The sequence below is a fragment of the Syngnathus typhle genome, linkage group LG16 (genome assembly GCF_033458585.1).
Source record: "Syngnathus typhle isolate RoL2023-S1 ecotype Sweden linkage group LG16, RoL_Styp_1.0, whole genome shotgun sequence".
NCBI lineage: Eukaryota > Metazoa > Chordata > Actinopteri > Syngnathiformes > Syngnathidae > Syngnathus > Syngnathus typhle.
The window spans coordinates 3,930,057-3,949,288 of NC_083753.1; the positions used below are offsets into that span (position 1 = coordinate 3,930,057).

The 19,232-nt window shown below is 50.4% G+C and overlaps 4 protein-coding genes across 16 annotated transcripts in view; 1 reads left to right on the forward strand and 3 right to left on the reverse strand.

Annotated features, from left to right (window-relative positions):
• LOC133169427 (uncharacterized) overlaps positions 1-837 on the reverse strand; it is a 28,086-nt gene extending 27,249 nt beyond the window's left edge. For all 4 annotated transcript variants that reach the window (XM_061301634.1, XM_061301633.1, XM_061301630.1 and 1 more), the window contains exon 1: positions 684-837. The gene's annotated coding sequence lies outside the window, so the exon portion shown is untranslated. The remainder of the gene's footprint in view (positions 1-683) is intronic.
• timm9 (translocase of inner mitochondrial membrane 9 homolog) overlaps positions 1-19,232 on the forward strand; it is a 20,561-nt gene continuing 1,329 nt past the window's right edge. Inside the window, exons 1-2 of one of the 4 annotated variants that reach the window (XM_061301638.1) lie at positions 1-133; positions 6,233-6,347. Coding sequence is in view for 1 of the 4 variants with exons in the window: in XM_061301640.1 (XP_061157624.1) it covers positions 19,073-19,095 (23 nt within the window). In the remaining 3 variants the exon portion in view is untranslated. Of the gene's footprint in view, positions 134-6,232; positions 6,348-18,679; positions 18,814-19,046; positions 19,096-19,232 lie in introns of those variants that run through there. The other 3 variants (XM_061301643.1, XM_061301639.1, XM_061301640.1) reach the window with 3 other exon arrangements.
• On the reverse strand, positions 4,458-18,801 carry kiaa0586 (KIAA0586 ortholog). 7 transcript variants are annotated; one of them, XM_061301626.1, is made up of 24 exons: positions 18,564-18,801; positions 18,298-18,367; positions 18,053-18,218; positions 17,893-17,939; positions 17,711-17,780; positions 17,556-17,646; positions 17,190-17,268; positions 12,643-12,739; positions 12,061-12,218; positions 11,211-11,283; positions 10,842-10,982; positions 10,507-10,762; positions 10,165-10,436; positions 9,943-10,029; positions 9,573-9,760; positions 9,375-9,490; positions 8,939-9,295; positions 8,142-8,519; positions 8,041-8,075; positions 7,523-7,591; positions 7,387-7,462; positions 7,186-7,283; positions 7,069-7,102; positions 4,458-4,830 (listed from the first exon to the last, which is right to left on the reverse strand). In XM_061301626.1, exons 1-24 carry the CDS (start codon positions 18,799-18,801, stop codon positions 4,661-4,663), a joined length of 3,366 nt encoding a protein of 1,121 aa, XP_061157610.1. In that variant the 3' UTR covers positions 4,458-4,660. The 7 variants fall into 7 exon arrangements, 4 of the variants coding, with proteins under 4 accessions (XP_061157610.1, XP_061157611.1, XP_061157612.1 ...); XR_009718411.1 differs by having other exon boundaries at positions 4,814-4,830; positions 7,186-7,324; XM_061301627.1 differs by lacking the exon at positions 7,523-7,591.
• On the reverse strand, positions 13,081-17,164 carry irf2bpl (interferon regulatory factor 2 binding protein-like). Its single transcript, XM_061301636.1, has one exon. It carries the CDS (start codon positions 16,606-16,608, stop codon positions 14,887-14,889), a length of 1,722 nt encoding a protein of 573 aa, XP_061157620.1. The 5' UTR covers positions 16,609-17,164; the 3' UTR covers positions 13,081-14,886.

Here is a 19,232-nt window from a genome sequence, read left to right on the forward strand (position 1 = left end):
GAACGCCTCCTCAGAAAGCGGGACACTTATGAGAACGCTGCACGCTCCCTTTTTGGTCTCGCGCTTAGGGAGGAAAACGGACTTACAAAACCCCTTTTTCCCGTGACATTTGTGTGCGTTTATGAAACCCCAGGTGAGTTATGCAGACTGGCCTGTACACTTGGGGGAGCGAACATATCTTTGTTTACTTCCTGTTGCTGGTACGAGCGGATATAACTTGTATGGGATAAGTGCGTGGTTAGTGGCTTCGCACGGGGTGCCGCCATGTTGTCTGCGTACTATCGTCATATGTTTGTCAAACGTGTGCCTATAGCGTTAGAAATGTATTACTGTGTTTAGTTCAGTTGTGTACTATACGTTGTTATTACCGACACCGAGTGCCGTCGGCCAGCAGTGCAAAAGCGCTTAAAGCGGCAGTAACGCACTTATTGAATGTTCATTAAGGGTGGTAGCAGTAGTAAAGTTTATGGCCCTGTATATCAGTTGTTATTGCTGGCATTGTGCTATTGTAGTTGCGATACCCTACATAGCTGTTTATGCATATGTTTATTAGATGATGTAATTGACTGTCATAATCTAATTACATTATTTCTCTTTGTTTTCCTTCTGTATAGACCACACACACATACACAAGTACACACTCAAACCCACTAACATACACTCCTGGAAACCTGTATACTCACTGCTGTTGAGAATAAAGTTGATGCAAGATTCTCTGACCGGACTCGTCCATAGTGCTCCATCCCTAACCACTAATCCACATCTTTACAGACACATAGTACAAACAGTGTAGACAAATTCAAAAAAGGTGTGGAGAGCAGGATGTTATTGCACAATAATGACTCTGAGACTTTAAGAGTGGTGTGAGAGCAACAGCCTGCGGGAAGAAGCTGTCTCTGTGTCTGCTGGTTTTGGCGTACCGAGCTCTATAACGCCGTCCGGAGGAGAATAGTTCAAACAGACTGCAACCTGGGTGAGAAGAGATGCTCCTTGCACGTTTCCTGGTCCTGGACAGGTACACGTCTTGGATACATGGGAGGTTGATTCCAATTGTCTTTTCTGCAGTCCTGATTGTCCGTTGCAGTCTGTGCTTGTCTTGTTTGGAGGCCGATCCAAACCAGACAGTGATCGAAGTGCAGAGGACAGACTGGATGACGGCAGTGTAGAAGGTCTAATGGGGGGGTAACATATTCTCACAGGGCACCCGTGAGGATCTGTTCCCCCCTGTAACTTGGGCTAGGAATGAGGGAACCTGTTCAAATTTGCCACACAACCTGAACAGACCCCCAGGAAGACAGAAAAAAAACAGCTGGCCTCCACCACTCACCGTTCTCAAAACAAGGGGGGTAACACATCCTCACGGGGCAGCTGTGAGGATGTGTTCCCCCTGTAATTTGGCCTAGGAATGAAGGAACCTGTTCAAATTTGCCACACAACCTGAACAGACCCCCAGGAAGACAGAAAAAAAACAGCTGGAGTCCAGCACTCACCGTTTTCAAAATAAGGGGGGGGGGGGGACATATCCTCACGGGGCAGCTGTGAGGATGTGTTCCCCCCCTGTAATTTGGCCTAGGAATGAGGGAACCTGTTCAAATTTGCCACACAACCTGAACAGACCCCCAGGGAAGAAAAAAAAAAGCCAGTCGATGTCACCGTTCTCAAAATGGGAGGGGGGCACAAATTCTCACGGCTTGACATTTTTTATAGAGTTCCTGTTACAATTTTTATCCCCCCTTCCCACCATCTGTCACTTGGGACAAAAGGAGCCTTCAGAACTGAAATTTCTTCTCAATTATTTATTCAAATCAAGTCAAAGTCAAAGTCTGCTTTATTGTCAATCTCTTCACATGTCAAGACACACAAAGAAACCAAAATTACGTTTCCTCTATCCCACGGTGACGAGACATGGTACAAGATAGACATACAAGTAAACGACACAAAATAAAAACAAGAAGGCACAAACAATAAATAATAAGAGTGATGACTAAATAATAAATAAACAAATAACACAATAAAGAACAGGAGCAAAACGGAGCCAGTGTGCATACAGCAGACAGTAAGCATAGCGCAAAAGTACAGGACGCTACGCAGAAAGGGGGAGAGAGTTCAGGATCCTAACAGCCTGGAGTATGAAGCTGTTGGTGAGTCTGGTGGTGCGGGAGCGCAGGCTCCTATACCTCTTCCCAGAGGGCAGAAGATCAAACAAAGAGTGAGCGGGGTGACTCACATCACTCACAATCGTGGTCGCCTTGCGGGTGAGATGGGAGATGTAAATGTCTTTCAAGGAGGGGAGTGAAGCACCAATAATCTTACCAGCCGTGTTCACTATGCGCTGCAGGGCCTTCATGTTGTAGTCAGTGCAGCTACCACCCCAAACAGCAATACAGCTGGAGAGGACGCTCTCAATGGTGCCACGGTAAAACGTAGTCATGACGGCCGGAGGAGCGCTCGCTCGCCTGAGTTTCCGCAGGAAGTACAGGCGGTGCTGGGCCTTTTTCGCCAGTGATGCGGTGTTGGTGGACACTCACTGATGTGCACCCCCAGGAACCTGGCGCTGCTCACTCTCTCCACCACAGCACCGTCGATGGTCAGCGGCAGGTGTTGGGTGTGACCCTTCCGGAAGTCAACAACAATCTCCTTGGTCTTGTCGACGTTCAGCAGGAGGTTGTTGTCCCTGCACCACGTGGTCAGAAGGTCAACCTCCAACCTGTATTGAGTCTCGTCTCCCTTGGTGATGAAACCCACCAGAGTCGTGTCGTCAGCAAACTTCACTATGCGGTTGTCGCTGTAGGTTGCAGTGCAGTCATGCGTCAGCACTGCTGACTCAGCAGGGTGAAGAGCAGCGGACTGAGCACGCAGCCTTGGGGGGCCCCTGTGCTCAGGGTGATGCTGGCGGAGATTTTGTCGCCAACACGTACCACCTGTGGCCTCTGACAGAGGAAGTCCAGTAGCCAGTTGCAGAGGTAGGTACTGAGGCCCAGCTAGTCGAGTTTGCCGATGAGACGTTGTGGCACAATGGTGTTGAAGGCAGAACTGAAGTCCACAAACAGCAATCTCACATACGAGTTCCTTCTCTCCAGGTGGGTGAGGGCTGAGTGGAGGGCAGAGCAGATGGCATCCTCAGAGGACCGTTTGGCTCGGTACGCAAACTGGAAGGGGTCTATGGTGGGGGGGGGGGAACGGATCGGATGTGCTCCATGACAAGCCGCTCAAAGCACTTCATGATGATGGGCGTAAGTGCCACGGGGCGGTAGTCATTGAAGCAGGACGGAGCAGGTTTCTTCGGCACAGGTACGATGGTGGCAGCTTTGAAACACGACGGGACGATGGCCTGCTGCAGGGAAGTGTTAAAGATGTCCGTGTCACTCAAATCATTCTCGTTATGAAAGATTTGATCACAAAACGTGTGTGGCTTTTTCTTAACACGTTTGACATTGCTATAGTGTCAGCTTTTAATTATATTGCGCTGTCATTTTAAAGCAAATTAATAAATGCAACAATATTAATTTGCTTTGAAAATACCTGAGTAATAAAATGGATGGATGAATGATGATCACAATTAAGTAGAAAGTCTCCTTTGTAATATATACTCCTTGTAGCCTGTACCCAAAAAGAGGAGTTTCTTTGCATCGAGGTTTATGCAAAGAGCTCACGTAATTATATTGTTGCTTTTTGATGAAGTTGATGAGTGTTCCGTCTGTACGACTGGTTTTTGAATGCACCCCGCTTCAATGGCAGAACGCGGATGAATTTAAAGACATCAAATGAGAATAATCCTCTATAAAAATTCAAATGGACTGACGCAAACGTGAGTTCATGTTTTTATTGAAAACATAGTGCTGACGCCGTACGACATCGGTTTTTCGCTTTCCAAATAAGGCGTGCGGCAGGGGGAACAAAATCTCACGGGGGAACCAAATCAAGCACAACACCTGTTGCGCAGCTGCTCCAGCAAGACCAGGCAAGACTCGGCGACCAGCACACGCCCCCTCACGTCGTGCATAACCTAAAAGGCGCTGCCGGCGACGCTACGTGCTAGCGGACGCAGCGTGCGTCACTTGCAGTGCAGTGGCGTACGCCAAGCCGGGGCGGCGCCCCGGTTGAAAAAAATCTAGCTTTTTCGATTCTTCATTTTCATGCCGTTTTTTTCTTTCAGTCTTGCGCGAATGTGCTTGCGATATTCTATGTGCGCGATGTTATCCATTCACCGTTTGCCTCCCGGACCCGGATGTTGTTTTAGCGATCAGCGAACGGCGTGGGTGATGTTCGATTTTTCTTCCTGTGGGCGCGCGCCCCTACTGGAAAAATTCCTGGCTACGCCACTGTTGCAGTGAGTCCGGCAGACCGCGCCCCCGCACGTCGCGTCCTCTTTGTGGACAAGGGCGCGCGTTTCTTGTTCGACCTTTCGCAGTAAAGTATCCCCACGCCAGCCGTCATAAATTCGAAGACGCACCCACTCAAATGATAAAAGCTTTATTGCTTTTGACAAGAAACGGTGGGAATGAACAATTAACGATGTCAATAAATAATATCATAATAAAAAATCCATATTTTGATTGTGGAAGAAAACTACTTCTTAAAGCGCAAATCCTCCCCTGACTGTCCCGAAGAGGCTGGTTGTTGGGTCCTAAAACCTGCCATTCACATTTAGAAGAAATCACTAGCGTCGACTGACGAGTGCGTCATCTTCTCGGGGTCCAGGTGCTGACTTGCAGTTGGCCTGCACAAAAGATGTCATCGTTGCGATGTCACCATGGTAATGCCGCGCAGCACAGCACACAGCATCTTGTTGCCATCTTGTCGTCATGACGAACACGCAAGTTCCAATTACTGGGAGAGTGGAGATGTCCGTGATTAACAGCTGTCACCGGTCACATGACCGAGCAAAGACAAAACCTTTCCACTGATGTCTGAGGGACAAGTTAGCAGGTGTTGTGCCAAAAAATGCACCCCCGCCGGAAAATGCACCCTCTGACGGAGGCGCGCTTACGTCACTCGTTTCGCTTCTTCCACCAAACAGCGTTTCGTTAATAAACTCAGACTAGTTATGTATAATCATTCTAAAAATGGAAAATTTGTTTGTGTGCTATCCAAAAGTAGCGTTATGCTGGAAGTGCATTTTCCATCCATGCAATTGTAAGGAAAACTGATTATTTCTCCTTGTTATATACTTTCAACGGGCCGAGAGAACAGCTGAGTTTGCTATTACTTTTTTTTTTAACATTATTTAACAGTTACATAGCACACCAACAGGTTTTCCATTTCACGAATGATTATATATAACATGTCTGAGTTTATTAACGGAACAGTACCGTTTTTTTCCATGTATAATGCGCCCCCATGTATAATACGCACCCTAAAAATGGCATGTTGATGCTGGAAAAAGGCCTGTACCCATGTATAATACGCACCCAAATTTTGACTCCTACTTAAGTTGGTTAACGTAAAATTATTTCAACAAAAAGATCTTTGGGAACAACCGGATGTTATTCTGCCGGTCAGTATCACTGCACATGCGCTAGCAAACTCGATAGCGAAGAAATGTTTCGGATTTGTGTAGGGTACATTGTGACAGCAAACAAGCAGATGATCGAGCAAGCGTCTGATACGAGAGCATTGTGTTTGTATGGAGTGTGTTTGACGTGAACAGCAGAGAAGAAAGCGCATCTGTAATGGCAGCCTGCGTATCATATCCGGATTTAAAAAAAAAAAAATTTTCTTTTTTTTATACCCATGTATAATGCGCACCCCAGATTTTAGGACAATAAACTACCGTTTTTTTCCATGTATAGTGCGCAAAATTTAACGAATTTATTGTCCTAAAATCTGGGGTGCGCATTATACATGGGTACAAAAAATCTTTTTATTTTTTTATTTTTATTTTTTCTTAGAAAACAAAACCAACAACAGGACTGACCGACAAAGTCGTGGAACAAAAAGACAGGGTGACATTACCAAAGACAGGAACAGAAAGCAAACAGACATCATGACAGTAACACATGCAATGATCCGACGGTGAGCGAGGGGCAGACAGGACTTAAATACAAAACACGTTACATCGATTGAGGTGACACAGGAAGAGAGGGGCGACGCGAACAGAAACTATGGCAACCTAGACACATACCAAAATGGGGACGAGACGTGACAAATGTCCCTCGAAATGAAACTTGAAATCACCAAGTTTTGGTTTCCAAGGGTGTTTTTATTCCTCTTCAACGTCTCTCCCATACAGAGCCGCCTTTTTCACGTCCGCACGCCTCTTTCCGGTGCGCGCACGGAGCGCGGTGGTGCGTTTATGGGCAGTCGGAGAAATCAACGCCAACGAAAAAAAAATACATCCAGCCTAGGTAAGACCATACCAAAGACTATAAAAATGGGACCCATTGCCTCCCTGCGTGTGTGACGATCATTGGGACTTAAAAAAAAAAAAAAATTCATAAAAATTGGGTGCGTATTATACATGGGTACAGGCTTTTTTCCAGCATCAGCATGCCATTTTGAGGGTGCGTATTATACATGGGGGCGCACTATACACGGAAAAAAACGGTAGTTAAATTTTGCGCATTATACATGGAAAAAAACGGTATTTGGTGGAAGTAGCAAAATGAATTACGTAAGCGCGTTCCCGTCAAGGGGTGCATTTTCCAGCGGTGGTGCATTTTTTCGGCACAACACCTGCATCACGCGCAAAAATAGGCCTACACACACGTGCGCGCACGCACACACACACAGGGTACCATCTCTCCCAGAAAACATGGACATGTGACTTCTTTTGCAGTCAATGACACCAAAAGAGCTCAGCAAATGGCTAATTTTTATTCTGAATTTAGTTTTAAACTTAGACCAACAGGGGGCAGCATAAGCCACTAAGTCGTAAGCACACACACTTGACGTAAATATGATCATCTCTGTCGAAGTGCTGACATTGCAAGAGTGACGTGAAGGAGGTGAGGCAGAAGACGCATGCGCACAAGCTATGAATGAAGTGCGCACCGCCGGCATTATGCCCCACCCGGTGGTCGTGTGCCGAGTTGACAGAGCTTGTTGCCTTGGCAGCGTGTTTCTTACCTGATGGTGGGCTCGATCTTCTGAGTGGGATCACCTGTCAAAACACACGTGCACTTAACACTGAACTGTTCTCTGTCCGGTCGGGTGCGAATGTCCGGCTCCGAGTGTGCGTGATACCTGAGCGGGTTCACTCTGGAGGTCAGAGGTCAGCGTCCGACTGGCCACTGGAGTCGGGTCGACATCGTTGCTCTCATTAGTTGCCTCCAACATGGCGTCTGATCAACGATGACATCACCATTACGTCAATGCCGTGATCCTTCAGTGTCATTGTGATGATGTCACTTCCATAACGTCATATATAATGTTGCTTTGTCACACCTCCAGAGTGATTCACTTTGCCATCTAGTTCAGGTGTGATCGAGTGCGTCACCTCCCCCGAGCTTAGGTCCTCCTCCTGCCCCGAAAAAGACGGCAAGTCGGAGGTCGTGTTTGTGTGTGTGTGTGTATGTTTTACCAGCGATCTTTCTCCATGGAGCGTGTGCATGTGGACTTTGACCTGCCCTTCACTAGGGATGCTAAGGTCCTGGAAAGGGAACAGCAAGTAAATGGAGACCGAGGCTGTGTGCGAATGTCCCCCTCATCGCCGGAGCCGTCACTGGCTCGGCATTCTTTTTCAATTAAAGAAAATTAATGAATTTGATGGATCATTTGGAGCAGCCTACCTTTATGCACCCCCAAAATAGCCTAACCCCATATTGGTGGTAAAAGGACTGCACTTGGAAAGCGCTTTATCGACACCAAAGCGCTTTTCAAAGCCTCACATTGAGCCATTCACACAACACAGCAACGGGAGACCGCTGCCATACGAGGGGCAAATGAGGGTTTGTCATCTTGCCAAAGGAAGCATCCACGTGGTCAATTAAAGCAGACAGGATGTGATGAAGGAGCTAAACAGGAAGTTATCAAAGGAGCTGACAGGAATTGAAAACAGAAAAACAAAAAGAGGCAGATGAATATTTTGGGAGTACTCACGACGTCTTGAAGAGAACTCGAGGAACTGGCCTCCTCTGCAAAACAAAATATTTTGTTTGGGTGGTGGCGCAAAGTGAAGCTGGCTCAGTCACGGCGGGTACCTGTCGTGGTACTATCCAGGCGGTGGAAGCTAATGAGCAGTTCTCCTTCCGAGAGCAGCTTGAGGCCCGAATCACTTCCCGTCACTGTGCTGCTGTCTGTGTCACTGGCGGCACTGGCGGTGGTGTCGTCAGAAGGATCGAGGGGCGGATCTGGATCGGCCGGGGGAGGGGCTACGGGACAGGTGACGCGTGCTGGAGCCGAGGGAAGGGTCTCTTCTTCTTCTTGGTTTTCTTGCTCTTGCAGTGATTGCAAGCGCACGTCCGGGTGCTCCTCCTCCTTGTCCGACAGCGGGTTAGCCGCCCCCGAGGACGGCGCGTTTGGGCCTTGATGGACAGCAAGCAGAATTTCGGGGCTGGGGATGGGTGTGGCAACGGGCTCTGAGGGCACAAACCAAACATTGGTAGAGAGAACCACAAATAATTTGGTTCGGAGACCGCCTTCCCAACTACCGAATCACTACATGGTGGCGCCTTGAAATGCGAGCCAACGTTTGAGTTTTGTGAGCCGTGACCAATATTGCCAATGCAACGTTAATTGAAGCCAAAATGAGGCAAGATCTGTTGATTCAATTGTTATCTTATCAAGTGAAATCATGGACATTTCCATTCATTTCAAAGATGTTTGGACATACAAGTGCATCAGGGAACGAATTCAACTCATATCTCAAGGCACCACTGCAGTGTTCCAACCTCCATCAGTCTTTTTCCCAAACACAGTATCTGTCCTTGTACATATGTTTTGCAAACAGTATTATGAAGGTTAGCCCTGATCGCTAATGCTGCTAATGCTGTATGACCTGGAGGGGCTGCGATGACTGGCGGTGGGGAACGGTCAATTGGTTCAGATGCAGGGGGCGTGGACAGCGGGAGTTGCTCCCGGATGGATGGAACAGGACTTGCCAGAGGCGTTGGTAGAGGAGTCACAACCGCCGGAACCTCAGGAACACTTTTTTTCTGAAAGGAAGAAACGAGCCCCGCACCAGGATTTTGTCTTGGCTTTTGGGCAGGTCCTGGAACTGGAGCCTCCCTGGGCGCCAGCACCTGCTCCACCATCTCAGCCAAAACCTTGTGAACAAGTTCTTTGACCAAAGGAGAATCCACCGGAATGCCGGCGTCCACGAAGAATTGCAGACCTCCCCCACCGGCTGCCTCCACTGCGCCAGGCGAGTACAACCGACCTTCAACATCCGCCTGGTGTGGAAAGGTCACATTGCGCCAGGCGTCTCCACTCACCAATGTCCGAGGTGACACTCGGCTGTGCCGCTTCAGACCGGTCGTTGTGGTCATGGGCAGGGAGAGGAGGCGGGTAATGCTCAGAGAGGATTCTTGCCATCAGCTGCTGCTCCAACCTGAATACGAGGCAAGAGTCAATCTTGAGAGCGAGCGCTCGCATGAGAGCAGAGCACTCGGCAGCACACGGGAGCGTCTCACCAGAGCACCATTTGGTTGAGCATGCCGTCCTCCAGGGTAGCTGCGCAGCTGCAATGGTGTGGAGGGATGGCGCTGCAATTCTCGGGAGGAAAGACCGGACCCTGGTATGCGACTGGAAGAGGAGATGGACCGCTGTCCAAATGGAGCACTTCCTCGCCCACCGGACACTCCTCCATCACGACAGCCTCCTGCCCCCGGAAGGACAATGTCACATCGCACGCTTGATGCGACGTCAAATGCCAGAAGAGCGCTTTGATGCCAGAGGACGGTTCATGTTAGACGTCGTCATTACCGCATCAGCAGCGGATAAGAATTCCGATCTGGGGAATCGGGCGTCTACATCCAAGTCTTCCTCCCTAATTTTACTCACCGTTTCTACAGTGACTGACGGAGTGGGGTGAGCTTCAACCTCCACCGACTCCACTCGCTCTTGATGCAAGGGTGAGTCCTGTTTTACCTAGCGACAAGACAGGAAGTCTGCCATTTACATGTTAACAGCCGTTCTCGGCTCATTTCCAAGGCTCCTTCAGTGATGAAAGAGATTTTGGCCAGTGACTGTCAAATGGGAACGTCTTTTCAAGTGCATACTCACATCAGGCCCTTCAACTGGCGCATTTCCCAACTGCACTCCAAGCTCCTCGCATTCCTCCAGGGGCCCAGAACTTAGTAGGGAGGGGGGATCCAGGACGGGTAGGTCTGGTGTGGCGTGGTGTTCCAGGGCGGGTGGGTCTGGTGTGGCGTGCAACAGGGCAGGGGAGTCTGGTGTGGGGCAGGCCGGGCTGGGGAGCTCCGGTGCAGTGTATTCCACAGGAAGTGAGGTCACAGTATTGTGACACCTGGGGGAGGGGCCTATCCTTGGATGCGCTTCAAGTGCAACGAGAAAATGTTAAAACATTTGTAGGTAAAATTTCCTATTGGAAAATGTGCTACTGACCTAGTGGGATGGCCATAGGGGCAGAAGGAGCCTTGGTGGGTGGCGCAGAGGTCAGGCGGGTGGACTGTCGAGTCTGGGGCCGCCAACACGTCTGCCCTTTCGCGCCGTCCACCGCCGGCAGGCGTGGCTTCCTCTGTGTGGGTGGCCCCATCGAGTTCAAGTGAAGCGACGGGCTCCTCTGGAGGCCTGGCGTCGGGACTGCGCGGGGCGCTCTCCCGTACAGGCGCGTCAGGTACGACTCGTCTGACGGCGGTGCCTGTGGCAACGAGCACGGAGGTGAGTACTCATGGGCGTGGCCAGATCCGACCCGACACTACGAGGAGGGGGTGAGCTACCCGTCTGGGTGCGGCCTGCTGGCATCGGAGTCCCCTCCCCGTCGCTGTCCTCTTACTTCCTGTTCCTGTGAGCGCGTTTACTGGCCGTCCCGGCAATGGCACCACGCTTCTGCTATTGGGCGCCTCTTCTTGGATCTTGGGCTGCATATGGCAGAAAAGTTTCGTTATGTTTTACCAGTTTAATAATCGATGAATAGGGTCACTATTTTGTCGATGGATAGGAAAAAAAGCGTTCAATTTCCGTTAGGAATTATTCCTTCATTAATTGTGGTGAGCTGAAAAAAGCCAAATGTGATGATTTGACAAAAAGTCCTCGTCACCTGAAAGTGGGGGGGTGCTTGGACTGGTCACATGTTTAGCGGGGCTCACCTGTATGTTTTTGCCAATCAGGTGTATCCATGCGTCTACCGTCTTCTTGATGCGAGCCTGCTCGCTGGATTCGCTGCCGAGGTCACGTGACAAAACATTAAGGCACATCAGGCTCAGGCGAGCCACCCGGAGTGTCATCCATTCATTTTCTATACCGCTTGTCCCCACGGGGGTCGCGGGCATGCTGGAGCCTATCCCAGCAGTAATCGGGCAGTAGGTGGGGGAGACCCTGAACTGATTGCCAGCCAATCGCAGGAAACACAGAGACGAACAACCATCCGCACTCACATCTAGGGGCAATTTGGAGTGCTCAATTGGCCTACCAAGCATGTTTTTGGGATGTGGGAGGAAACCGGAGTGCCTGGAGAAAACCCAAGCAAGCACGGGGCGAACTTGCAAACTCCACACAGGGAGGGCCGGAGGTGGAATCAAACCCGCACCCTCCGAACTGTTAGGCGGATGTACAAACCAGTGCTCCAACCAGCTGCCTGACTACCAAAATAAAAAGGCAAAAAAAACCAAAAAGATGGGCGCAGGAGAAAACCCACGCGGGCACAGGGAGAACATGCAAACTCCATATAGGGAGGGCCGGAGGTGGAATCGAACCCTCCTAACAATGAGGCGGACGTGCTAACCAGTACACCACCGTGCCGCCCCCGGAGTGTCGTGTGAATCATACATTCTGCCGTTGGTCCAACTGACACCAATCCGGCAGGCATCATTGTGACATTGCTTGGTGATTTTTTACTTCCAAGAATCTTTAAAGGGGTCGCTAAAATTTGACTGGGCCTCATTTTTGGCCAATTCCCTGGAAGGACAAAACAATTTTATGTTGCTCAGGCTCTTCTACCTGTTAGCTACAAGAGCCTTAAGCTGGCAGTGCAGAACCTCTCCGCCGCGCTCTCTCTCCACAGACTCCAGGTTTTCGTCCAGAACTTTCTTCCGCCACCGAAGCTGCTGGAGAAGCTGGCGAGCCTCCTCCAACATGGACGCCATAACAGGTTCACTCTGCGTTCAGCACTCGACAAACTCAGTCACGTGGCGTACTGTCCGCGTGGTGCTTACGAGAAGCACGCGCAAACATTTGGAAAAATACTCGCAATGTGCTAAAAAAATGGCGGCTGAAGTGCTGCTTCCACGGCGGAATTTACAGCCAAATCTTGATGGCTGCGCTCAACAATGTTAGCATCACAGCAACCATAACAAACTATTTTTTTTCACTCGCATAAAAAAGAGCTTCAAAATTAGTAGTAGGTCTCCGAAAGTGGGTCATGATTCGTGAAAAGATCTTCAACGACATTTGAAATGACCAAATCGGTTGAACCCCTTCCGTTGTCATGGTCATTAAAAACAAAGGCACGCCGCCATCTTTGATCAAGACACCCAGCGACGCCCGGAAATAATCGCATCACGTCCCCTGCTGCATACTCACCTCCACCCGCACTGACCCCGCCGCCTCATTGGCCAGTGCTGCCAGACTGTCGTTGGAATGGGTTGCCACGGAAACAACTTTGGCACAGCGCTCTTCCCTGCGGGGTAAGACCAGGGCGGACAGCAATGTCAATAAACAACATTCACCAAATTTTACTTCCTTCCATTAAACAAAACTCTATCAAGTTCGCATTTGGACGTGAAATATTATGTGATGCCGAGAGCATCGTCGAACATGTGCGCGTCAGGGGTGAGGGTGCGTATAAATCCGCTGCCGCAAGAGGCTGAAAGGCTGTGTTGCTAAGTGCCACATCTGCTGCGGTCTCCTGTGGCAACGACAGCAGAGGATGCTGATGGAGGAGAAAAGAGCCACAGACAAGGAGGGAATAACCCCCCCCCCCCCCGACCCAGCTGTCAATCACAGCACAGAAAAAACGACTGATGGGAGTGGACTTTATTGACACTGCGCCGAGGCACATTCACAACATGTCACCACGGGAACACAGTCAGACGTCAACACGTAGAAAATGCGTAAAAAGGCTGCTAGAAAGTAGGGGTGTAAATCGCGGGTTTTGTCACGATACATCGATACACAGAAGCACGATACGATATTTGCCGATATCTTAAAGCCTGCTGTGATTCATTCACGATACATCACGATATAGTGCTCTACGATCGATATAGAACAATATCTTGATTTATAACAATTCATACGCAAAATCAACAAGGTACTGCAAAGTCTTTATTTAGGAAATTACAAAGTGCTTCCAAACGAATGACTTGAAGCCAAAAAAGGAGCGAATTTTCTCGTCTTCTTGGACACTAGCCATAGCACCAGCCCAGGAGCCGCGTAGTTGTTGACTCCCCTTTCACGTGCCTGCTCTGCTCACAACACAACACGCTGCGCACTGCTCCCGGAAAGAGGAAGCAAGCAACAATGAACTGGATTTCAAAATAAAGTCGCGTGTTGTCCGAGGTCAAAAACGGGCGATATAGATCGATGTTTACGTTTAGCATCGATGTCAACAAATCGGAGAGCAATATATCGATTAATGGATGTGTATCGATGAATCTTTACACCCCTACTAGAAAGCTCAACTGAGGAGTCCCACCGGTCGAAGAAGACTGCAAAAATAACAAGTTGCTGTTTGCGTGCCGCCGTCCTCGTCACCTAAGTCAAACAAAAACCCAAAATGCCTTCCACGTTCACCTGTGAAGAAACACTTTTCTGATTTGTTCCAGTCATGTACAGGCAAACCGTTATTAAGCCGTAATGCCCAAACGCTACAAGATGCCACCAAAACCCAAACGTAGCTCAGTGGCCTAGTGGTAGAGTGTCTGAGACACTGAGACTGGAAGGTTGTGGGTTCAAACGCCGGCCGGGTCATACCAAAGACTATAAAAATGGGACCCATTGCCTCCCTGCTTGGCACTCAGCATTAAGGGTTGGAATTGGGGGGTTAGATCACCAAATGATTCCCGAGCGCGGCACCGCTGCTGCTCACTGCTCCCCTCTCCCCCAAGGAATGGGTTAAATTCCCACGGGGATGGGTTAAATGCAGAGGACAAATTTCACCACACCCAGATGTGTGTGTGACAATCATTGGGACTTTAACTTTAATATATTGAACTGCTACATCTTAACTGCTCCAAGAAATTTGTATGACCAGAAAGGTGCCAAGTTTAGCCTGGGTTCTTAAGAGGAATCACAGCTGGCATGAATACAGTTTTGCTTCGCTAAACTCATTGACTGCCGCGGACATTTTTATTGGCCAAATTGAATCGCGGCGTTTACTGCCACCGACGAGCATGTTCATCACGTACGTTTTCAACCCTTGCACTATTCATCGGGGAATTCAAGCTTCGACATAACTGTCATAACAAAGACGTAGCCGTAGGTGACGCCGCGGCATTGTGTCAGATTTGAGATCGGGAGAGAAAAATTAAGCCGTGACTCTAGGCCAATTTTGTCTATTACAAGGGAGAGAAACGCTAACGCAGTGGAAGTCGTAGTAAATTTGGGACCCTGTCGCAATTTAACTTTTGCCACATCAGTTGAAGAAATCGTCCCATATTAACTGGTTATACACTCATGTCAAAGCTTTATCAATTGAAGAAAACATAATGCTTTGGCGCCATCTTGTTGCCTCTATAGGCATTTTTTTTTTGTTGGCGTGTTTGGAAGCAGGGCTAGGTAGGTCCTTTTCCCGGTGGATAGCAAGAAGTCGGATCGAAGGCCGCGTCCTCAAGGGTCTCTCTCCTTCTTGATTTGGACGTCGCCTGCCAAGATGGTGGCGATCTCTCCCTGCATGAAGGCCCAGGGGACGCTGGAACCCACCAGAGGGCACTTGTCCCCACTGGGACAGTAGACCTCGGCGGCAGCGCCCTGGGCCTTGATGCTGTCTCGGGAGCACGGGAAGCAGAACTTGTGGTGGGCGGCGGACGGACACTGGACAAAGTGAGTGTCCTCCAGGCGCTCGTGACACAGTGTGCAGCACAGAGGCCCGCTGGCGGCCACCGTCGCTTGCTCAGCACCCCTGGGGTCTCCGTTGCGAGAAGAGAGGCCCCTATGGCCGCCTGCGGGGGAAGGGGACCCGCTGCTAGAGTGGATCGACGTGTCGGCTGTGGACACTAGAGCACCCACTGGTGACTCAGAGGATTCTCGCGGGGTGGAGCGGCCAGTGGGGGCACCCAATGGGTTGCCGCCGTAGGGAAGTTTGAGGGCTTTGGCTTGGTTGGCGATCCACTGCCTGTGCTGCTCCTCCATCGGCTTCGGGGCACTCTCGGCCGAATCCTGTTCCGGAGAGGACTTCCTCTTCCTGGAGCCGCCTCTGGAACCACTCGGGGCCCGGGCGGAGGACAGCAGGGAGGTGGGCAGCGGCGGGTGGGTGCCGTCGATGTGGGGCTGGGGCAGCATATCCGCCCCCAAGCAGTCCTTAAAGACCCGTAGAGGTTCTGGTAACAAATCACCAAGCAACCGCCAGTCACCAGAACCATGCTTCTTCTCATACTCCAGGTACTTGAACCCAGAGGACAGACCTCGGCCCAGGTCCTTCATACAGTCTTGGTACATCTGCTTGGCCACCCCCGAGGCGCTGGAGAACACGTTCCCAGAACCGCTCGGATACTCAATAAAGATCTTCAGCTCGTAGTCAACACCGGGTTTGCACACCGCGTCGAAAGCGAATACGCGCCCGACCAGGCCGTGATCCTTCTTGAAGCGGACCTCAAAGGGGGTGCACCCGGACAGAGTGAGCAGGCTGTTTCGAACCATCTTGGGCTTGTTGGCCCACTCCTCCTGCCGGTTCCGAAGAGTTTCGCTCAGCTCACTCAGCGTCTCTGCGTTCCTCTGCTTGTCTTTCATCTCCCGGTCCTGCTCCACACCTGACACAGAGGACGGTCGCTTTGCGGCAGGTTCGCTCAGACACAGCGTGGAGCCCTGCGGTGCAGTTCTGCTCGGCATGCTCTGCGCGCCCGGTCCATTCAGCAGCGTTTGGGGCAGCAGGTTGGGTGTCGTGTTAACCAGTCCCGGGGCCAACGGCAGACCGCCGTGACCCCTGCTCCTGGAGTTTGGGTTCAGCTCTGGCGGTCCGTCGTCCTGTTTGAACCCGTTCGGTCCCCCGAGCCCATTGGGCAGCCTACCTTGATAGTCCAACCTGACTCGGGTGTCTGCACTCAGCACCGGGTACAGTAAGGAGGGCTGCTGGGACTTTGCTGCTCCGTCCGCCAGATGCTGGCTGAAGATCTCTTTCCCGTTTTTGGGCTCCTGGAGGCCGTGAGTCCGCCTCAGGTGCCGGGCAGTCTCGATGGCAAACTCGATCCGATCGGCGCCCTCGTAGTTGACGCAACCGCGGCACACAGCTTCGCTGAAGTCCCAGATCATGGCCCAGGACATGCGGGGCAGGTCGCAGAGGTAACAGGATTGTCTGCGCGCCAACGACGGCGCCGGCAGCGGGGGTGAGGACATGACCGGACCCTGGGCCGCCTGCCTGCCTGCCTACCTGCCGCCTCCAACGAGCGCATGCGGAAAATGGGAGACAAGAGCACAAGAGTGCGGGGGGAAAAAAATCTGTTTTTTCACAAGGCTGCTGCAGAGGGGGAAGAGGGCGGGGCTTCACTGCATAGCCTGAGGAACCCAACACATGCATACACAAAGAACCCCCCCCCCCACCACCACACACACACACACACACACACACACACACACACACACACACACACAGACAACCGCAACCCCTTGCCATGGCACTTGCCGGTGAGTGACATCACTCGCCATGCCAACAAGGAGTGACAGACAGACAAATCGGTAGTAGGGTTAACAGCACCCAAATATTGCACGCATTAAACCTGAACGTGCGCGCACACACTCAGACAAAGGCACACAAAGAGCAGCGCGCACGGATGCTTGCGCACAATTGTACACACAATTGAAATGTCGATGTGTTGCCATGGAGATATGTATACAAATAGATGCTAAATTTAAAATCAGAAGTGGATGCCCTTCAGAGGACAAATCATAAACACAGACACAAAAGCACGCACACACACCTGGTGTGGTCGGTGTGTGTTGCCATGGTAACCAGGTCGGTCTCCACGCTGGTCTTCACTGATGGGTTGATAATGGCCGCTAATTCAAGACAACACGTAAACAGACATTAGCATGACTGTCCCCCTGGGGGGAGGGGCTTGAGAGCATCAGAACTATAAGAACCCCCCCCCCCCAAATATTGAAATGCTGCGAAGCTAAAGATAGCAACATGTGTGTTTCCATGACAACCAGTCATTCCACTACTGGGAAAGAATGCCTGACTGGTGTCCTTTTTTCACAAACTCAAATCATTTCATAGGCATCACTGGCACATGCTGGTCAGTGCACACATCACAACAACAAAGTGTGCATGTGGTAGGACGTACCAGTGGGGTCTACCTGCTGATTGGCAGGTGACGAAGGGTCAGAGGGCGTGTAGCGAGTGACTATGCTGAGAGCCGACTGCAGCAACTGATTCTGTGAGGAGAGCGATGATAAAGGCAACGAGCAGTGGGACAAAAGGGCCGAGCAGCTTACTCACCTGAAGCTCTAACTGGTGATTGTGCAGCACCTCCATCCTGCTCAAGCCCCTCCCTCTGGCCCAGCCCTCCCTACACGAGAACGCGCGCAATCAAATGACAAGCGAAAATGTCACTAGAGTCACTGTAAAGTTGCTGTCGAGTCACAGTGTCTGCATGTACAGCAACATTATAGGGTGCATACCTGTCAATGTTGTCCACCTGTTGACACGCACCCACCACCATGCAGCCCTACAATCACAAACGCGCACACACACACAAACACACACGCGCACACAGTTTTATTTGTTGGTCTGCGTAGGTCACATGAAGTGTACCTGCCCATTTAGAGCTGCGGCATTTACCTCTTTGCTTCGGCTGAAGTCTTCTCCTGGGTTGGCAGACAGCAACTGTGCCCTTTTGTGTGCACCTGCCGCATTGAGGGAGCTGTTACTATTGCTGCTCTGCTGAGGGTCTAACAGTTGAACTTTCACCTCCCGCTTCTTGGGGGCACTATGAGAGCTGAGCGACCTAAGGAAATGCATCCAGTAAAACATCAGAGAAACAAGAAAAACATGACAGAAGAAAAGCAAAGCACTTCAGTGCTCACCGCTGCTTGAGAGCCGCCAGCACAACCCCTCGAGACCCTTCCTCAAAATGGGAGGTCAGGAGGTCACGACCTGGAAGGGGGGGGGGATATTATCCTTAGCATTTCATTTGAGAATAATTAGAATACTTCAAACGGCACATTTTCTGTGCGTTCACAAGGAATAAATAGCAATGGAAAGGCAACAGATTTCTATTCTACATTGTTCCTATGTTGGTAAATAATGTGGAAGACATTTCCCCCCGTTTACCCTCTCGAGTTAAAACAACCGTAAAAGTCCATGGGTGTGACGTCACACTCGCCGCGTTCCGAGCCAGCCAGCGTCCGACAAACAGCTCCTCTGTGCGCCTTGCGTCCTCGCTTTGCGTATCCGGAGCTTCGCTGGTGCACCCCCCTCGTCTTCTGGGTCGTCAAACGCACTGCACCGGGAGCCGGCCCAGCGTCAGGACTAGTCCTGGCCGACAATCGAGTCCGGGTCACGTCTACGCGTGACAACAACACGCTCATCGCCGAATCAAGGTAGGACGCGGCTAACTTCCGCTAACCCGACTTTAAAGTTCCCGCTGAAAGTGTTTCAAGACTCAGCTGTGGCACGACGATGAACTTAAAAATCACATTTGCTTCGATAAAATGTCACGAGCGGAGTTTTGAAGCGTGTCGTTGAGGGGAAAGCAGCAGCTGGTATTATAAAAGTTATGAAAAAAGTGTGAAAACGTCCAAGGTGGAGGAGTGGAGAGTTGCTCGAAAGTGGACTTCCGGCTTCCGCTCACGAAGCAGGATGTCACACTATAATCAACATCGGTAACGTGAAACGAATGCTGGGATTTCACACAGGGATTGACTAAAATTTTCTGATTGACTAAAATTGTGACGTATTTTTATTTATTTAAAGTGTTTAGAGAAAGTACTATCAATGTTGGTTGTACTATCTTCATCTT

Bases quoted from the DNA above. Each gene is read 5' to 3' on its own strand.
- irf2bpl (XM_061301636.1), bottom strand. From the start codon at position 16,608: ATGTCCTCACCCCCGCTGCCGGCGCCGTCGTTGGCGCGCAGACAATCC.
- kiaa0586 (XM_061301625.1), bottom strand. From the start codon at position 18,801: ATGAGCGTGTTGTTGTCACGCGTAGACGTGACCCGGACTCGATTGTCG. The intron at 12,740-17,189 runs GTGTGTGTGCGT...CTTACCCCGCAG, and splicing joins ACACACACCGACCACACCAG to GGAAGAGCGCTGTGCCAAAG. The intron at 4,831-7,068 runs GTAAGAAACACG...CCACTCTCCCAG, and splicing joins AAGATCGAGCCCACCATCAG to TAATTGGAACTTGCGTGTTC.